Source organism: Austrofundulus limnaeus, unplaced genomic scaffold (genome assembly GCF_001266775.1).
Source record: "Austrofundulus limnaeus strain Quisiro unplaced genomic scaffold, Austrofundulus_limnaeus-1.0 Scaffold37, whole genome shotgun sequence".
In the NCBI taxonomy this organism is placed as follows: Eukaryota; Metazoa; Chordata; class Actinopteri; order Cyprinodontiformes; family Rivulidae; genus Austrofundulus; species Austrofundulus limnaeus.
This window is the reverse complement of record NW_013952439.1, coordinates 908,346-921,978: the sequence shown is the minus strand read 5'-3', so window position 1 is coordinate 921,978 and position 13,633 is coordinate 908,346. Positions and strand designations below refer to the sequence as shown.

General features: G+C 37.3%; 1 protein-coding gene across 1 annotated transcript; it reads right to left on the bottom strand.

Moving 5' to 3' along the window:
• Positions 1-5,223: 5,223 nt before the first annotated feature.
• Positions 5,224-12,519, bottom strand: gltpd2b (glycolipid transfer protein domain containing 2b). The gene is made up of 4 exons (XM_014006701.1): positions 12,181-12,519; positions 8,974-9,032; positions 8,655-8,833; positions 5,224-7,352 (listed from the first exon to the last, which is right to left on the bottom strand). The coding sequence occupies exons 1-4, from the start codon at positions 12,248-12,250 to the stop codon at positions 6,758-6,760; spliced, it is 903 nt and encodes a 300-aa protein (XP_013862155.1). The 5' UTR covers positions 12,251-12,519; the 3' UTR covers positions 5,224-6,757.
• Between the last annotated feature and the right edge of the window lie 1,114 nt (positions 12,520-13,633).

Here is a 13,633-nt window from a genome sequence, read left to right as displayed (position 1 = left end):
GTGTGTGTGTGTGTGTGTGTGTGTGTGTGTGTGTGTGTGTGTTACATTTACAGATCCCATTTCTCACTGTAGGTCGGGAAGTTGCATGCAATGTGCAATACTCATTTAGCTGTAAACATTCAGAATGCTTGTGTTCATTAAATATTCATTATTTTTGATCTGTTCTGGGAAAACCCTCGACTCACATTTAGTTCGTTCATAAYGACACCAAACTTAAAACAATAAAAAGCCATACATCAGTCACGGTTCAGACATTTTGGGAAACATCTTTTTAAGCGCCCAGATGTCTACTTGAAGTAGCTTTCATTGTTTTAACCCAACCATGTTTCTGAATTTCATCAAGATAGCAAAAATTAGGACTTTTCCTGTATATTTTTCCTAAAGTTTAACCAAAAYGTTTTGAGTTGTGTGTCAATTTATGCTTAATTTAAATATGTAGAGTTTTACTTTTTATTGTGTGTCTTGCATCTATTTCATTTGTATCAGAAATAGATGCCATTTTCTTATTTTTGATTGCTTTATTCTGAAAGTGTTTGTTTCGTTTGTTTTGGTAAGACTCTGTTGATTTCATTTATTTAATTTTGGGGAGAAGCATGACTAAGACAGGTTTTTGTCCCCTTTGTGAGTCTTCAACAAGAATTTCAGAAGCTGTAGATATTTTTGATCAAACAATAATTACTTAATCAGAGTTTTGAGTTGGTTTGTAGATAACTGAAAAAAACTGGAGACAAACATCACTGTCCACAATGAAAATCATGTTTGTTTATTATTTGTTTTGCTTTATTTTTCTGTTGTTGCGTTGGAAACAAACCCAACATGATGAGTTGATAACCAAAATTATCTTCATTATATCACTTCAGAGTTTAGTACTGGATCTACACAGCTACAAACCAAGGAACTGGACTGTAAAAGGGTTCATTGGTTGAGTTCTTTGTTGCTCCAGCAGTACACCAGGTAAAAAAAATCATGTTAATCTGAACAAATGTAGATTTAAAATTTTTTGTTATATACTTTTTTTTTTACTCCACGGTACAGAAGATATATCTAAAGGATCAATAATTAACATACAAACATTATAACTTGGGATGCCAAATATATCCTTGTGGTACAAAAATAACTCTTGAAATACAACAATTGCACAAAAAAGTGGACCTTATGGTAAAAAAAATCAACCCCAGGCTACAATTAAATGTACTTTAGGTGGCAAAACTTCATTTTAGGGTGCAAATAAATGGAGTTTAATCTACATAAAGTGCTCCTTGTGATACAAAAATGATCCTTTTAGTGCAAATATATGGGTTGAAAAATTCTTCAGCCCACAGAGTGCAAATTCAATCATAGTTGACAAAAATGTAGTTATACAAAAATAATTGTCAGCATAAAAAACATATTTAAGTGTAAAAAAATTGCACTATATGGTACAAAAATGTATCTTAGGSTACAATTTAATAACACTTTAGGCTGCTAAAATTAACTTTACGGTACWTAAAATTTGTTTTAGGTTCAAAATCCTCCTTTTAGGGAAGAAAAATCTAATTTTGGTTTAACAAAAATACCAGAAAAATATGATAGGAGGCAAGAATCAACATTAGGTTATGATAATACACCACAGGGTGTAAAGTCAGTCTTGGCATACAAAAACAAAACATTGCACTATAGGATCAAATATGTACCTTATGTGAAAATTAAACTTTAGACTACATTTAAATGTACTTTAGGCTTCAAAGCTTAGTGTTAAAGTACAAAAAAATGTAGTTTAGTTTGCAAAAAKCAGTTTTGAAATGAAAAGATTGTGACTTCTGATTTTTCAAAACGTGTACCATACGATGCAAAAACTGTCCTTATGATGCTAAAATCAAATTTTGGATTAAAAAAAATACCCCAGGGTTTGAAATTTAACTTAAAAGTACAGACATTTGTACAATATTGGACAAAAATGTAGTTTAAAGTATAAGAAATAATCTTTAGGGTGGAAAGAATGTTCTTTTTGGTACAAAAATCAACACTATGGTACCTAAAACACACCTTATACAAAATGTACAGTAAGGTAGATTCTTGCAAAGTAAAAGGGTAAAAGATGTAAACAAAATGTACTATTCAGTGTTTTACACATATTATTCAAGATTAACAGCTGGAGCAGTAAAGCCAATGTACTTATATGTGTACCTTGATTTTTCCCATGTAAAGTGAACTGCGCTGGGCAGGCTCCCAAAACTAGATGTTAAAAAATGACTTCACCAATCTCAGAGGTCGGATTTGACTTCTGAACCTCACCGTTCTTCACGCTGCGAAAACAATAATTAACTCACGGTGGTCCAAACAAGAACTGGTTATCTGAAGAACATCACTGAATCTGGTGGGGTTCATACAGAATGAGACAACAGACTCGTTCTGGGACCAGTCTGCCCGCTCCACATGCATCTGTCCTCTGCAACACTCACTTAATTTCACTGTAATCCCTTAATCTGCTCAGATAATCCAGAGCAGGCACGCTGAACTCCTTTACCCTACTTTTGTTGATCCTCCTCCTCTGCATTTTGGTCGCCCGGTTCATTTCATTCAAAATATCTTTATACATATATTACTTTAAACTACAAACCTCCTGAATAAAAAAATCCTCATCATCTTTTTGAACATTTTTGCTTTATTTTCAAACAAAGACATCGATGATAATTTCAGGTTGTGTGTGTGTGTTCGTACAGCAGATCTGAGCACCAACCTCATTCAGAGATCCAGCTGCAGGGCTAAAAACCATTTGTTAGGAACAAGGCCTCCTGTTATATAAGAACACGCACAACAGGATTATTTCTCACCACAACAGAACAGTGCCTCCTGGTGGACAGACACGTTTGTTCTCCAGCGTCTCAGTTTTATTTCCTCTTGTCTCCATTTCTGTCTTGATTTCTTGGGGAAGTATTTAGGAGGTGATGTCAAAAAGCAATATATTTTTTCCCTGTGCGTGTTTAGCGGGAAGGTTGTGCTTAAACAGCGCATCATGAAGAGAATGGGAAGCGGTGTATTTGATTCAGGAAAATATGAAGGCAATATTAAAGTGATGGCTTTGTTAATAAAAGCATTTGCTCAAAAGCGAGTGGATATATGTTTTCATAAGTTAGTTCAATGAAAAGCAAAAAAACATCAGTTTGTTTTAGGTTCAATGGTTTTGCCAGTTTTTCTGATTCTTTTCCGCCTTTTTTTAAATGAGATTTTGACGCTTGCAATCAAGGACTTTAACCCTCAAAGCACTTTCAAAACTGCACACGGTGCACAAAGAGGCAACTGTTCATGTTTCAACTGGTGATTAAAAACAAGAAGCATCATTGCCTGCACATTTCCTCTTCGAGTTCAGATGCACTGTTTACTTAGGATTGCCGTGAACGAATTGTTGAAGAGATAAAAAAAAAATAAAGTGTTGAAACTTGTTCAGATATCTCACCCCTATGGCTGAAATTTGTACTTGTTTTTCCTCCCTTGCTTTAACCGTGTGTATATTTTTGCTCATATTTATCACAATCCAGATAGAGAATATAATAAATGTCATTTAAGGAAACTCAGTCTTTGTTGTGCCTCTGTGTCTCAGTCATTTATTCTTATATTCTTTACATTTCTGAGCTCAAGTGTCAAGAAAAGATTGTGACTTGTGGTGATTTAAAATAGGGTCAAATAATTCCCTGCCTTTTGCAAATGTCAAAAAAGGCTTCAGACAGATATAAWCTGTAATGTAGGATAATCTGCAGCACCAGTGGATTTTGTAGGGAGATTTTGCAGACATTCTGCTGTTTGGTTTAAAAAATGTAAGAGCTGTTTTTATTTGTGTTGTGATAATGTGTAAAAAGAACAAAAAAGCACATGTTCACTATTGCGCAGATCTTTAAACAAGGGGTCCTGTAGGCACAAATAATATCTTACCTGTTGTAGATAACTCATTAAACAACCTCTGTTTGGAGGAATGATGGTTCATTCTGACCAAGCTGTGGATTTTTGCTTTCCTAAAACAGGTTTTCAGCTATATTTACAGTTACAAATGTGCATAAAATTATATGTAAATGGTGATAAATGTTTTTAAAGTACTGTTTGCTTTGGTTTTTTTTTAACAGGACATGTTTTAAATGGCATCAAGCTACTGAGGTGTAATAACCATGTCTTCTGGTTCTGCGGAACTGCTGCTGCTCAATGAAGAGGGAAAACTCTGAAACAGGCTGGTTGAACAGCAAGAATCTTTATTTTGCAGTCCAGGAGATTACAGCCAAAAACCAAATTATGGCCTCCAAGCCAAATGATTCACCAAGTAAGAAAGATGAAGTACGAAGGCCAAGGGTAGGGGTGTACAAGCCTCTTTATAGGTTGCACAGTGTAGTTCAACAGAGGCCTCATAAATTTTGTCACGGTATACCTTAAGCATTCCTCTTCCTAAAATGGTAATATGTGCCGAGCTCTGAAGCTGGAAAACCAAGAGACATAACACATCTGTGCATTCCTGAGAAGAGGCCCCTACTCTTGGACACTACACTACTTTGATCTTAGACCTGTTCAGACTAGTCTTTAACTCATTGTTCAGTAATAAACTCAATTACTCCAAACTGAGGATGCTCAGAAAACTATCTACAACAGGTAAGATGTTAATTACCCATAACCTTTCCACAAAGCCCCACTTCAAAAGATCTTAACTATATTTTTTTATATTTGAGTAGATGAAATCTGTCAGTCGAGTCAAAGTTCTCTCACTTCCTGGATTATTGAACAAATAATTGCTCAAAAGGAGGTATTTAAACAACTCAGAGCTGTTTGAGAGGGTTAAAGGTGAGGTTAACTTCCTTTCAGCTCCTGCCTCCYACACAACCTGAGCTTTTCAAGCTTCTCTGCCTCGGTTGATCTTTTCTTCTGTCTCTTCCTCAGGAAGACAGAGCTCTACAGAGAAAAGGCAGGATTATGTAGCATTAGAGCTACAAATAGTGTATTGAAGACTGGTGACTGCTTGATGCTTGCTATTCTGTATGTGGTCCAGGATATGTATGTCTATGTTTTATATATCTATTTATAATCATTTTAAAGCTTGAATATTTATTAAGCCTTTATAAATACCAAAGGGTACCATGGGTCCAGGTAAAAGTGTTGATTAAATCAGCCACGTCACCAAGTAAGTAAACATGGAGGTCAGCATTAACGCCCTCTGCTGGATACTTGTTTACATTACAACAGTTTAGATGCAAAACTACAATAGCATGAAAAAAAGACAAATTTATAATCCAATGAGATATGTAATTATTCTGAACTTGATACAAAATGTTTAACTGATGTGCAAAACTGTCCAATTAAGACTCACAGTGTGTTTACTGAAACACTGTGTTATGTGTTTTGTTCAGCACACTTTCTTTAATGCCACTTTAATTACAAACAATTGGTCTTGTTGTACTTTAAACACTAACACACCAGGACTGAGACAGGTCTGAGGTAGAACACTAAACCAAGAGGAATGAATTACACTTAATCATGGAATACATTTCATTTAAAAAAAGTCACATTTGGCAGGCACAAAAACATGAGACATCCTGGATTCAGCAAAGAAAAACTACCTTTCTGGTGATGTATATGGTATGATTTTAAGTTACTGTGCCCACAAGTCACATCAGAGCATTAAAGGAGGCTTCTTTGGAAAGGGAACACATAATTAACATCCTCTCTGTTGTAGATAATGTAGTGCAAACACAACAATAATTTAAAGGTTTATAAGCTTTTTACATTAACTTCAAATCCACTTTGGTTTAAACTCTCGCATTTAGAACATTAAGCTGGTCAAAATAACACTATTTCTCCAAAGTAGGAAAAAAAAATCCCTAAAAATAGTTAAGATACTAAATGCTTATGTTTTTCCCAGAACCCCACTTCAAAATATCGGAACCATCAYGTTAAATAATTCACAGCCTACATCRGGTGTCAAACTCAAGGCCCGTGGGCCAAATGTAACCCACCATTGTATTTCATGTGGCCTGATTTAACGATGTAATAATGTCTTAAAATAAGTGTATGCTACTTTAAAGCCAGCATTAACTACATCTCCCATAATGCATGTTGATAATTTTACCTGCAAAACACCAACATGCYACCAGGTGGAGGTACACRGGGTTCAAAAGTAGCCATGTAAATTTCAATTTCACTACATTTTTGTCGACTACTTTTGCTGTGGYCCAGACTGGAGAATGGGAATTTCACTTACAAGGTACAAATTTAAACTGGAATGCCCCTCCAGTGGGAATTCCCTGTTGGAAAGTGTGAGAGTTCAGAATGGAGCTACTCAGCATTTCACATTTATCCAGTTGTACATGTACTTTTCAGTGTTTATAAGAAGAYGTGTTAAAACWYTGTTTCTATGGAGGAAATACCATGTAGAGCTCAGTTATTGATTTTTAGTCGTGCTCAGTCTYAGTGATGAGATGAGGAACATGATGTTTTGCATTTAATTGAAGTTAAACATGAAACCTTGAAGTAATTACAAYYGACCCTTTGAGGGCCAACATAWTGTTGATGTGGCCCTTGGTGAAAGTGAKTTTGACACCCCTGGCCTATAYCATTGTCAGAATCTTTAACTTGTCTTTAAAGAGGACTCAGTTTGGTCAGGAGGACAAAGTTTACAGTCTAGCCTTGTATTTGACAGCCATGTTTGTAGGAAATGTGTTGATCCAGTTCATTTTTCCAAAGATCCAAGGGTTCACTACAAAATAAGTTAGAGCAGCAGCAGAAGGTGAATTTAGAATCCTCTTTAAGGCAAATCCAGCATGCCATTTTCCTCTAAGGCCCTCTGAGTCCTGTCATAAACCTCCCCGATGGCCGCCACCGCTCTGTTCAGCACCCTGCTCAGCTCCTCCTGGTTATGCACGCACACCAGCTTGAAGAAGAACCCCCGCTCAGGCATGGCGATGAAGGCCAGCTCGGCAGCTCTGCGGACGAACCAGGTATGGTGCTGAGCGAGCGTGCTCTGRTAGGCCTCCCGGCACAGCTCCGAGGGGCTCCTGAGGCGGCCGCCCCCATTCGTCTCAGCCAGCTTCTGCAAGAAGAGCTTCAGCCACAGCAGAGCTCGATGCAGCCTCAGGAGAGTCCGGCATCCGGAGTCCGTCTGGTGGTGGAAGTTGACCACGGCTCCGTCCAGCTCTGCCCTGATCATGGAGTGCACAGAGCGGTAGGCGCCCGTGTGCTGCGGGGTTTGTGGCTTCACAGAGTTTTTTGAATTCACGTTTGGCTGAAACTCAGCGTCAGGGCCCTCCTCAGACAGCAGGGCCAGCTGACGGATTATTGAGGTCTTGCTTTCTATCTCMTTTGATATCAGACTCACCATCGGGCCCAGAGAATCCATGAACCTGCAACACAGAAATGTACGTCGCCTTTCAGAATCAATAATTTAATACTGTGGTCAGCAGATCCTACCTGACGAATAAGAGCTTCTCTGTTCATTAATGCTTCTCTTCTACAGCTCCTTTGACTTGTGGGGTCCCTCAAGGCTCTATTCTAGGTCCTCTGTTTTTTTTTTTTGTCTTTACGTGTTGCCTTTGGGATCCTTTTTTTTATAGAAATTATAAGATTCATTTCCACTGTTTTGCTGATGACATTTGGTTTATCTGCTCATTAAGCCAGGCTCTGTAAATCCACCCCAACCTCTCCTGAGTTGTCTGAACAACATAAAAATCTGGTTGAAATTGAATTTCCGGAATCTAAATGAAAGTAAGGCTAAAGTCAACAGTTTTGGTAAATGTGTTTATCTTGACAACCTTGGTCTCTTGGCTTAGTTATTCAGGAATCTGGGTGTTATCTTTAGTAGTGCCTTTAAACTGGACAAACAGAAAAACACAACTAAGACTTATTGCCAAAGTGAAGTCAYATCTCCTGACCAAAAACATTCATGCTTCTATTACCTCTTAGTTAAGGCCTCGTCACACTAGAMAACTTATGCCAACTTATGAGCATTTTAAAGACATCTTCATTGAAGATGGAATTGAAAAATTTTACAGGAAGCATCTTTTTGGTGTATAAATGATGTAATTTGAACAAATTGATCAAATATACAACTTTTATTAGCAATTTAGACATGAACAATGTTTCAAAAATCAGCACAATTTGTCTAGTGTGACAGGGTCTTTAGATTATTTTAATGCTTTGTATGCTGGTTTAGATAAATCATCTCTGTATGATTTTTTAGGATTTTATTGATTACTTTTAAAGTTTTAAAAATGGCCCCTTCATACATGTGATCTCCTTCACGCTCCAGTAAGAAAACTTTGGTCATCCAACCAGTTTCTCTTTGCTACTCCTATATCCAAACTAAAATCTAGAGGTGATTGAGCTTTTGTAGTTTTTGCCTCAAATCTGTGGAATGGTTTAGCTTTTTGAATTTGAACCTCTGACACTGTTGAGACTTTTTAAATCTATGCTTAGGACCAATCTTTACTGCTTGGCTTTTTATTCTGGCAGAGTTTGAGATTCTTTTAGAGATGATGTTTTTATGTTGTATTTCTGTATTTCAAATTAGTTTGACATATTTTTTTCACATTTCTGTGTTTCTTAGTTGTTGTTTTATCTGTTCATTTTGCTGACTTGTGGTCAACTTCTGTTGTTTTTATGTGCTACATAAATATATTGACCAGATTTCTGATGCATGATCTTACTTCACAAGCTCATCCCAGCTGGACAGGTACGGCTGCAACAACGTGTCAGAGGTGTGATCCGGAGCATCCAGTAGGTGAGAGATCAGCACAGACAACTGGAAGTTCTGGCCAGGGCAAATGGAGAGGACAGGGGGGTCCTTGGACACCTCTGGTCTGCTGCTGTTGGACAGCTGGTGGGCCTAGCAGAGGGATGTGTGTAAATGTGGAGGACAGAGAAGAGAAAAAAACCTCATGCGGTTTATYCTTTCACCGCCCATCTGCTTCACTAAATCAATTTTGTGATGTGTAAAATTTTCTAGAGAATTGCTTGTACTCTTACTTTGTTAGCATGATTGTAACCTTTCAAACAAGAATCCCAGTGGTAATCCAAACCTCCGTCTGCAGTGAAACAGCGAAAAGAAACAAAAGCAGTAAGTTTACATTATAGTATTTTATTTAATGTCCTTTTTATTTCCAAAGCTCAAGGTTTATCATTTAGGTAGAAGGTTTTTAACTTCTATGTTTCATTTAATAAAAACTTGTTAACGATGCAGTCATTTCCAGATTTTTAATTTCCTGCAGTAACCTCAAACTAATAACGATAATTGCCAACGGTTAAGTAATAAGATCGGACAAAATCAAAAGTTCTGACGAGTTCATCCTAACGGAGAACAGAGGAAATTATTTTATGCAAAAGACACTGAGAGAAAGCAGTGACAGGGATTTTCATGTCTCATTTGAAACAAAAATGGTCTTGGAATGAACCCCAAAGGCCGAAGTCACCATATGATAAAAAGTTTCAAAACCATTATTTCACAGAAGCAATAAATGAAGTTTTAACATAATATGTCATTATCACGAGAAAACCATGGAAAAAATTATCAGTTGAAAATGTTCGTTCTTGGCTTCTGTAGTTCATAATACCTTTAATCAATTTGTTAAATGCCTGTGTTTGAGCTAAGCTCTGAGTTATCCTACTGCATTTGAATGCAGCACAGCAAGGCAGGAGTTAAGCTGTACTGTACTCAGGTCCTGATTAAAAATAAATAAATAAATAAATAAACACTTTCTGTTTTAATTCACGGTTCACAAGTGGCAAATTTATACTTTGAAAAGTTGGATAATATATTTTCTTTTTCATGAAGAGTTAARCACCATGGCTGAGCCAAAAACATTATTTTATTTGAGCATTATCAGCTAACAGTGCTATAGCTAGCCTAAATTAGTATCACTTTTACTCGCCATGGCATTTGTGCGTGCAATTTTTGTGCTATTTCAGTATTTCATGTATCAAAATGTTCATTTCCTTCAGGACGTTCTGGCTATGACTTTTAGTATTTAGCAGTTTGGAGATGTTAAGCTTTTTCAGCCCTCTTCAACATAAAACATAAAACCCTTGAAAATGCAAACAAATCTTTACAGTGAGTGTTATTTTTGGTTCTGGTTCAGCTTTTTAAAATAATTTATGCTAATTTCAGTTTCCTTTGGCTTCTATTTTGCTGATTATAACTTTTTTCTTACTCTTTTAGCCATCTGACCTTTTCTGCTATAATTTAATCTTCTTCGGCTACTTAAACTTTTCTTTTGTTCCTTCTTTCTGTCCTCTTCAGCTTTTTTTGCCCCTTTTAGCTATATTTTTACTTATTACTTTTTATTTTTTATTTGCATATTTCAGCTATTCTTTGCCCCTTGAAGTTTTTGTTTAAACAGTTTGGGTTCTTCAGCAAATTTCAGCAATCATTCAGCTAATTTTGAGAAATGCATCTTCTCTAGTTTCTCTTTCTTATTTTTATTTTATTTTATTTTATTTTTTGCATTACTATTTCGTCAAGGGGTGTGTTTTGGACMCTGGCAAACTAATGAAGTAACGGCAGTGTTTCACGTTTGATCTAAAACAGATTAAAAAGAATTTTAGGAGAACTGAGCCTAATTTATTTAACTTATGTGACCAAAATCRTATTTGTGTCACTAATCCTGATCATATATGTGTTTTTATGGGTTTTCCAAAGCTGCAGGAGTAGCAAATAAAAAATTAAAGACCAGAAATAAAAGARTAATGGTCGAATGGTTGAAAGAATATTTCACTGTCTGTACATCGACATTGCAAAGATCTGCTGCAGTCATGATTACAGTGTTCACCTTTAAAACCATTTAAAGTGTGGATGTGTGTGGGGTCCTCTGTCCCCCTGAACAACAGCCTCACAGTGGGATCATCTTTCAGTTGTCTGAGGGAAGCCAAACTGCTTCAGCTTTCTTTAGAAGCTCTTTGTGCTAACAGAGTCCCTCCCCCCCAGCCCCCATGGGTCCTCAGTCCACTGCAGACCCACATACAAACAAAAGCCACACCATCAGTAAGAACTGTTTCAAGAACAACTGCTTTCTGTGTTTAGCTTCTACCTTTTTACAGAAAACAGGTTCTGGTCATTTCTTTGTGACGCCTAAATGTCGGGTCATCCTGACCCACAGACGGGTCTCTGGTTTCTCTGGTTCTGTGACCCGCTGACACTGAACCTGTTGACTTTGTGACTGATAACGTCTGTCCAATGATTGAAAGTTTTACTGCTGTCTTGTTTGATTTAGACTTTTAACTGCCAAACCTAAACTAATAGGACTCTTCAACTGACGGTCTGTGGTGTGGATGAGGGCCCAAATGAAGGCTTATCGGGACCCTGAGCATTCTCTAGTTTCAGTAGAATAAATTATTACTTTTTTAATTACTGGCTCACATTTTCTTAAAAGCAACTTTTTTATTTTTCCCTCACATTTACTGATTTAGTTTAAGCATTGCAGCTTTGTTTAACATTTACATTAATTAGTGTGACAAACAAGATGTGCAAATATTGACTTTTTGTTAGAGGAAAAATTTCTTTAGGCAGATCTAGTTGAGTTGACCGCTGCCTTATGGTTTTCTTGGAAATCAAAAAATTAATACAAGTTAGGCTTTTCGGTCTCTCTTTGTTTTGTTTCCAAAAGGCATTTTTTGATTTTTTTTTTCATTAATGCAACTCACACTCACAAAGAAAAACTGTGAAATCCCTTTAAATAAAACATCGGTTGGAAAAGTATTTCTATCCGGACCAAGAATTGGGCCAAAATTTTAGTAAAGAGAAACAAAAAGAGAAAACTGAAGTGTTGCTACTAAAGACTGAGATCCTGATCCTAATCTTCCTAACAGGGTTATTATAGGAAAGCAGAGGTGGAATGCAGAGCTTAATCTAAACGAGAGAAAGAGATCACATGATCACAGTTTCAGCTTTGTTACAAAAAGATTTACAAACTTTTTGGAGTTGTTTTTTGTTTATAAACTAGATACGAGAAGGATTTTTTTTATGTATTATGCAAAACCTTTTTGAAACCGAACCATAACTCTGGAAATGTCACAATAAAAAACTAAAAATAATCATCACCTCAGAATAAAAGTCATGTGGCATCATTTTTCAGGATGTTGGATCTTGTTGCCTTCATCAGCCTAATCTGGACTAAATGTGTTTTCAACAACAGATTAAATAAATTATTAGTTCAACACTAATAACACACACATACTCACAGAACCACAGTGTGCCGAGGAACAGGAGCAGGACCAAGATAGCAGCAGCAGCCCTTCTCTTCACACCCATGCTGAAGTCCAGTTTTGGGCGGGGGGCTGCTGGACCAGTCTGCCTCTGATCCCTTTCTTCTCTGTCGTTTATCCTTGAATTCCTCCGAGCTTCACATGAGTGCTTGCCTCCTTTWAGCACTGGCTGTCCCCACAATTTCTTTGTGCCAGACCCCTGCCTCTGACCCTCCCCGYGCTCTCAAATCTGTCATACTCCTCCCCTAAATCTCATCTGAGACGTTCTGTCTGTCATTGTACCTGGGGTGGGGCGGTGGGGGCTTCTCTGGATGTTTAACTTGTCGTTTCTGTGTTTCGCCTCGCTTGACTCTTTGTCTCTGACTGATGTCGTTTCTCCTGACGTGTTGCTCAATCTGGGAGTCCAGAGATCAGCTGAGGCCGGCTGATAAGACAAAGCCAGCTCAGCTTTTTCGGCAGTAACCCTCCGTGTGCTCCTGGTTCATTTTCTGCATGTGCACCATTTTCCTGGTCTTCTCCTTTATCCCTCCTGTCCGTCTGTCTTATAACTCATTCACAAAGGGGGCCACAGTGACAATGAGTTTACGTTGGGCAATGCCAAAAATATAGAAGTTTAGGTCAAACCTCGAAAGTAAAGTTTTGTGCAATACTTCAAATTGTTGTCTAATGTTGGCTGTGTTCAAATTCAGGGGCTGCATCCTTCGAAGGCTGAATTTAAAGGCCGATTACATCACAGCGATGCGCTGAAGACTGTTCAAATTCAAAGGCCCACAAATGCTTCCCCCACAATTTGAGGATCCTTCCACCTTATCCCCATGCATTGCAGGTCAAGATTCTTTTATTTTTTTGCTTTTAATGGCAAACGAAGCAAGAGAAAGGATACAGTTTTAAAATATAATCTGGTGGTACAAAAATTTAAAGTTTAAAGCAGCTTTTTGTCAAAATTTTTAATTTTATTCTTGTCAGAAATCAAACGAGCTGGTATGGTAGGTCCCTTAGTTTTTCATGTATTGCATCCAAGCAATTTTTTTTAATTTATGATATTCATAATCATAATATAGTAATATTTAGCTCATTTCAATATATTTCTTGCTTCTGTTTAGCTTTGTCATGGTTGCAAGGCGACAAGACATAATAAAGCTGAAGACCAGACTGTCCAAATTCCTAGCCACTTTTTTCGGGCTTCACAGTTGACAAAGGACTCGGCCCATGTAGACCAGGTGAAAACCCATCAGTCTCATACCAAACCACAACTTGTTTTGTTGAGATTAATAAAGTCTAAGGTCTAAAGCTTGTAAAACTCAAAGGGGTGTTCACTTGATTATCACCTTTGATGGTGTTAAACCCAGTCAGGTCTGTGGAGGTGAGGTGTGCAGATATTGACCTACACACACACACACAAACACACACACACACACACACACACACA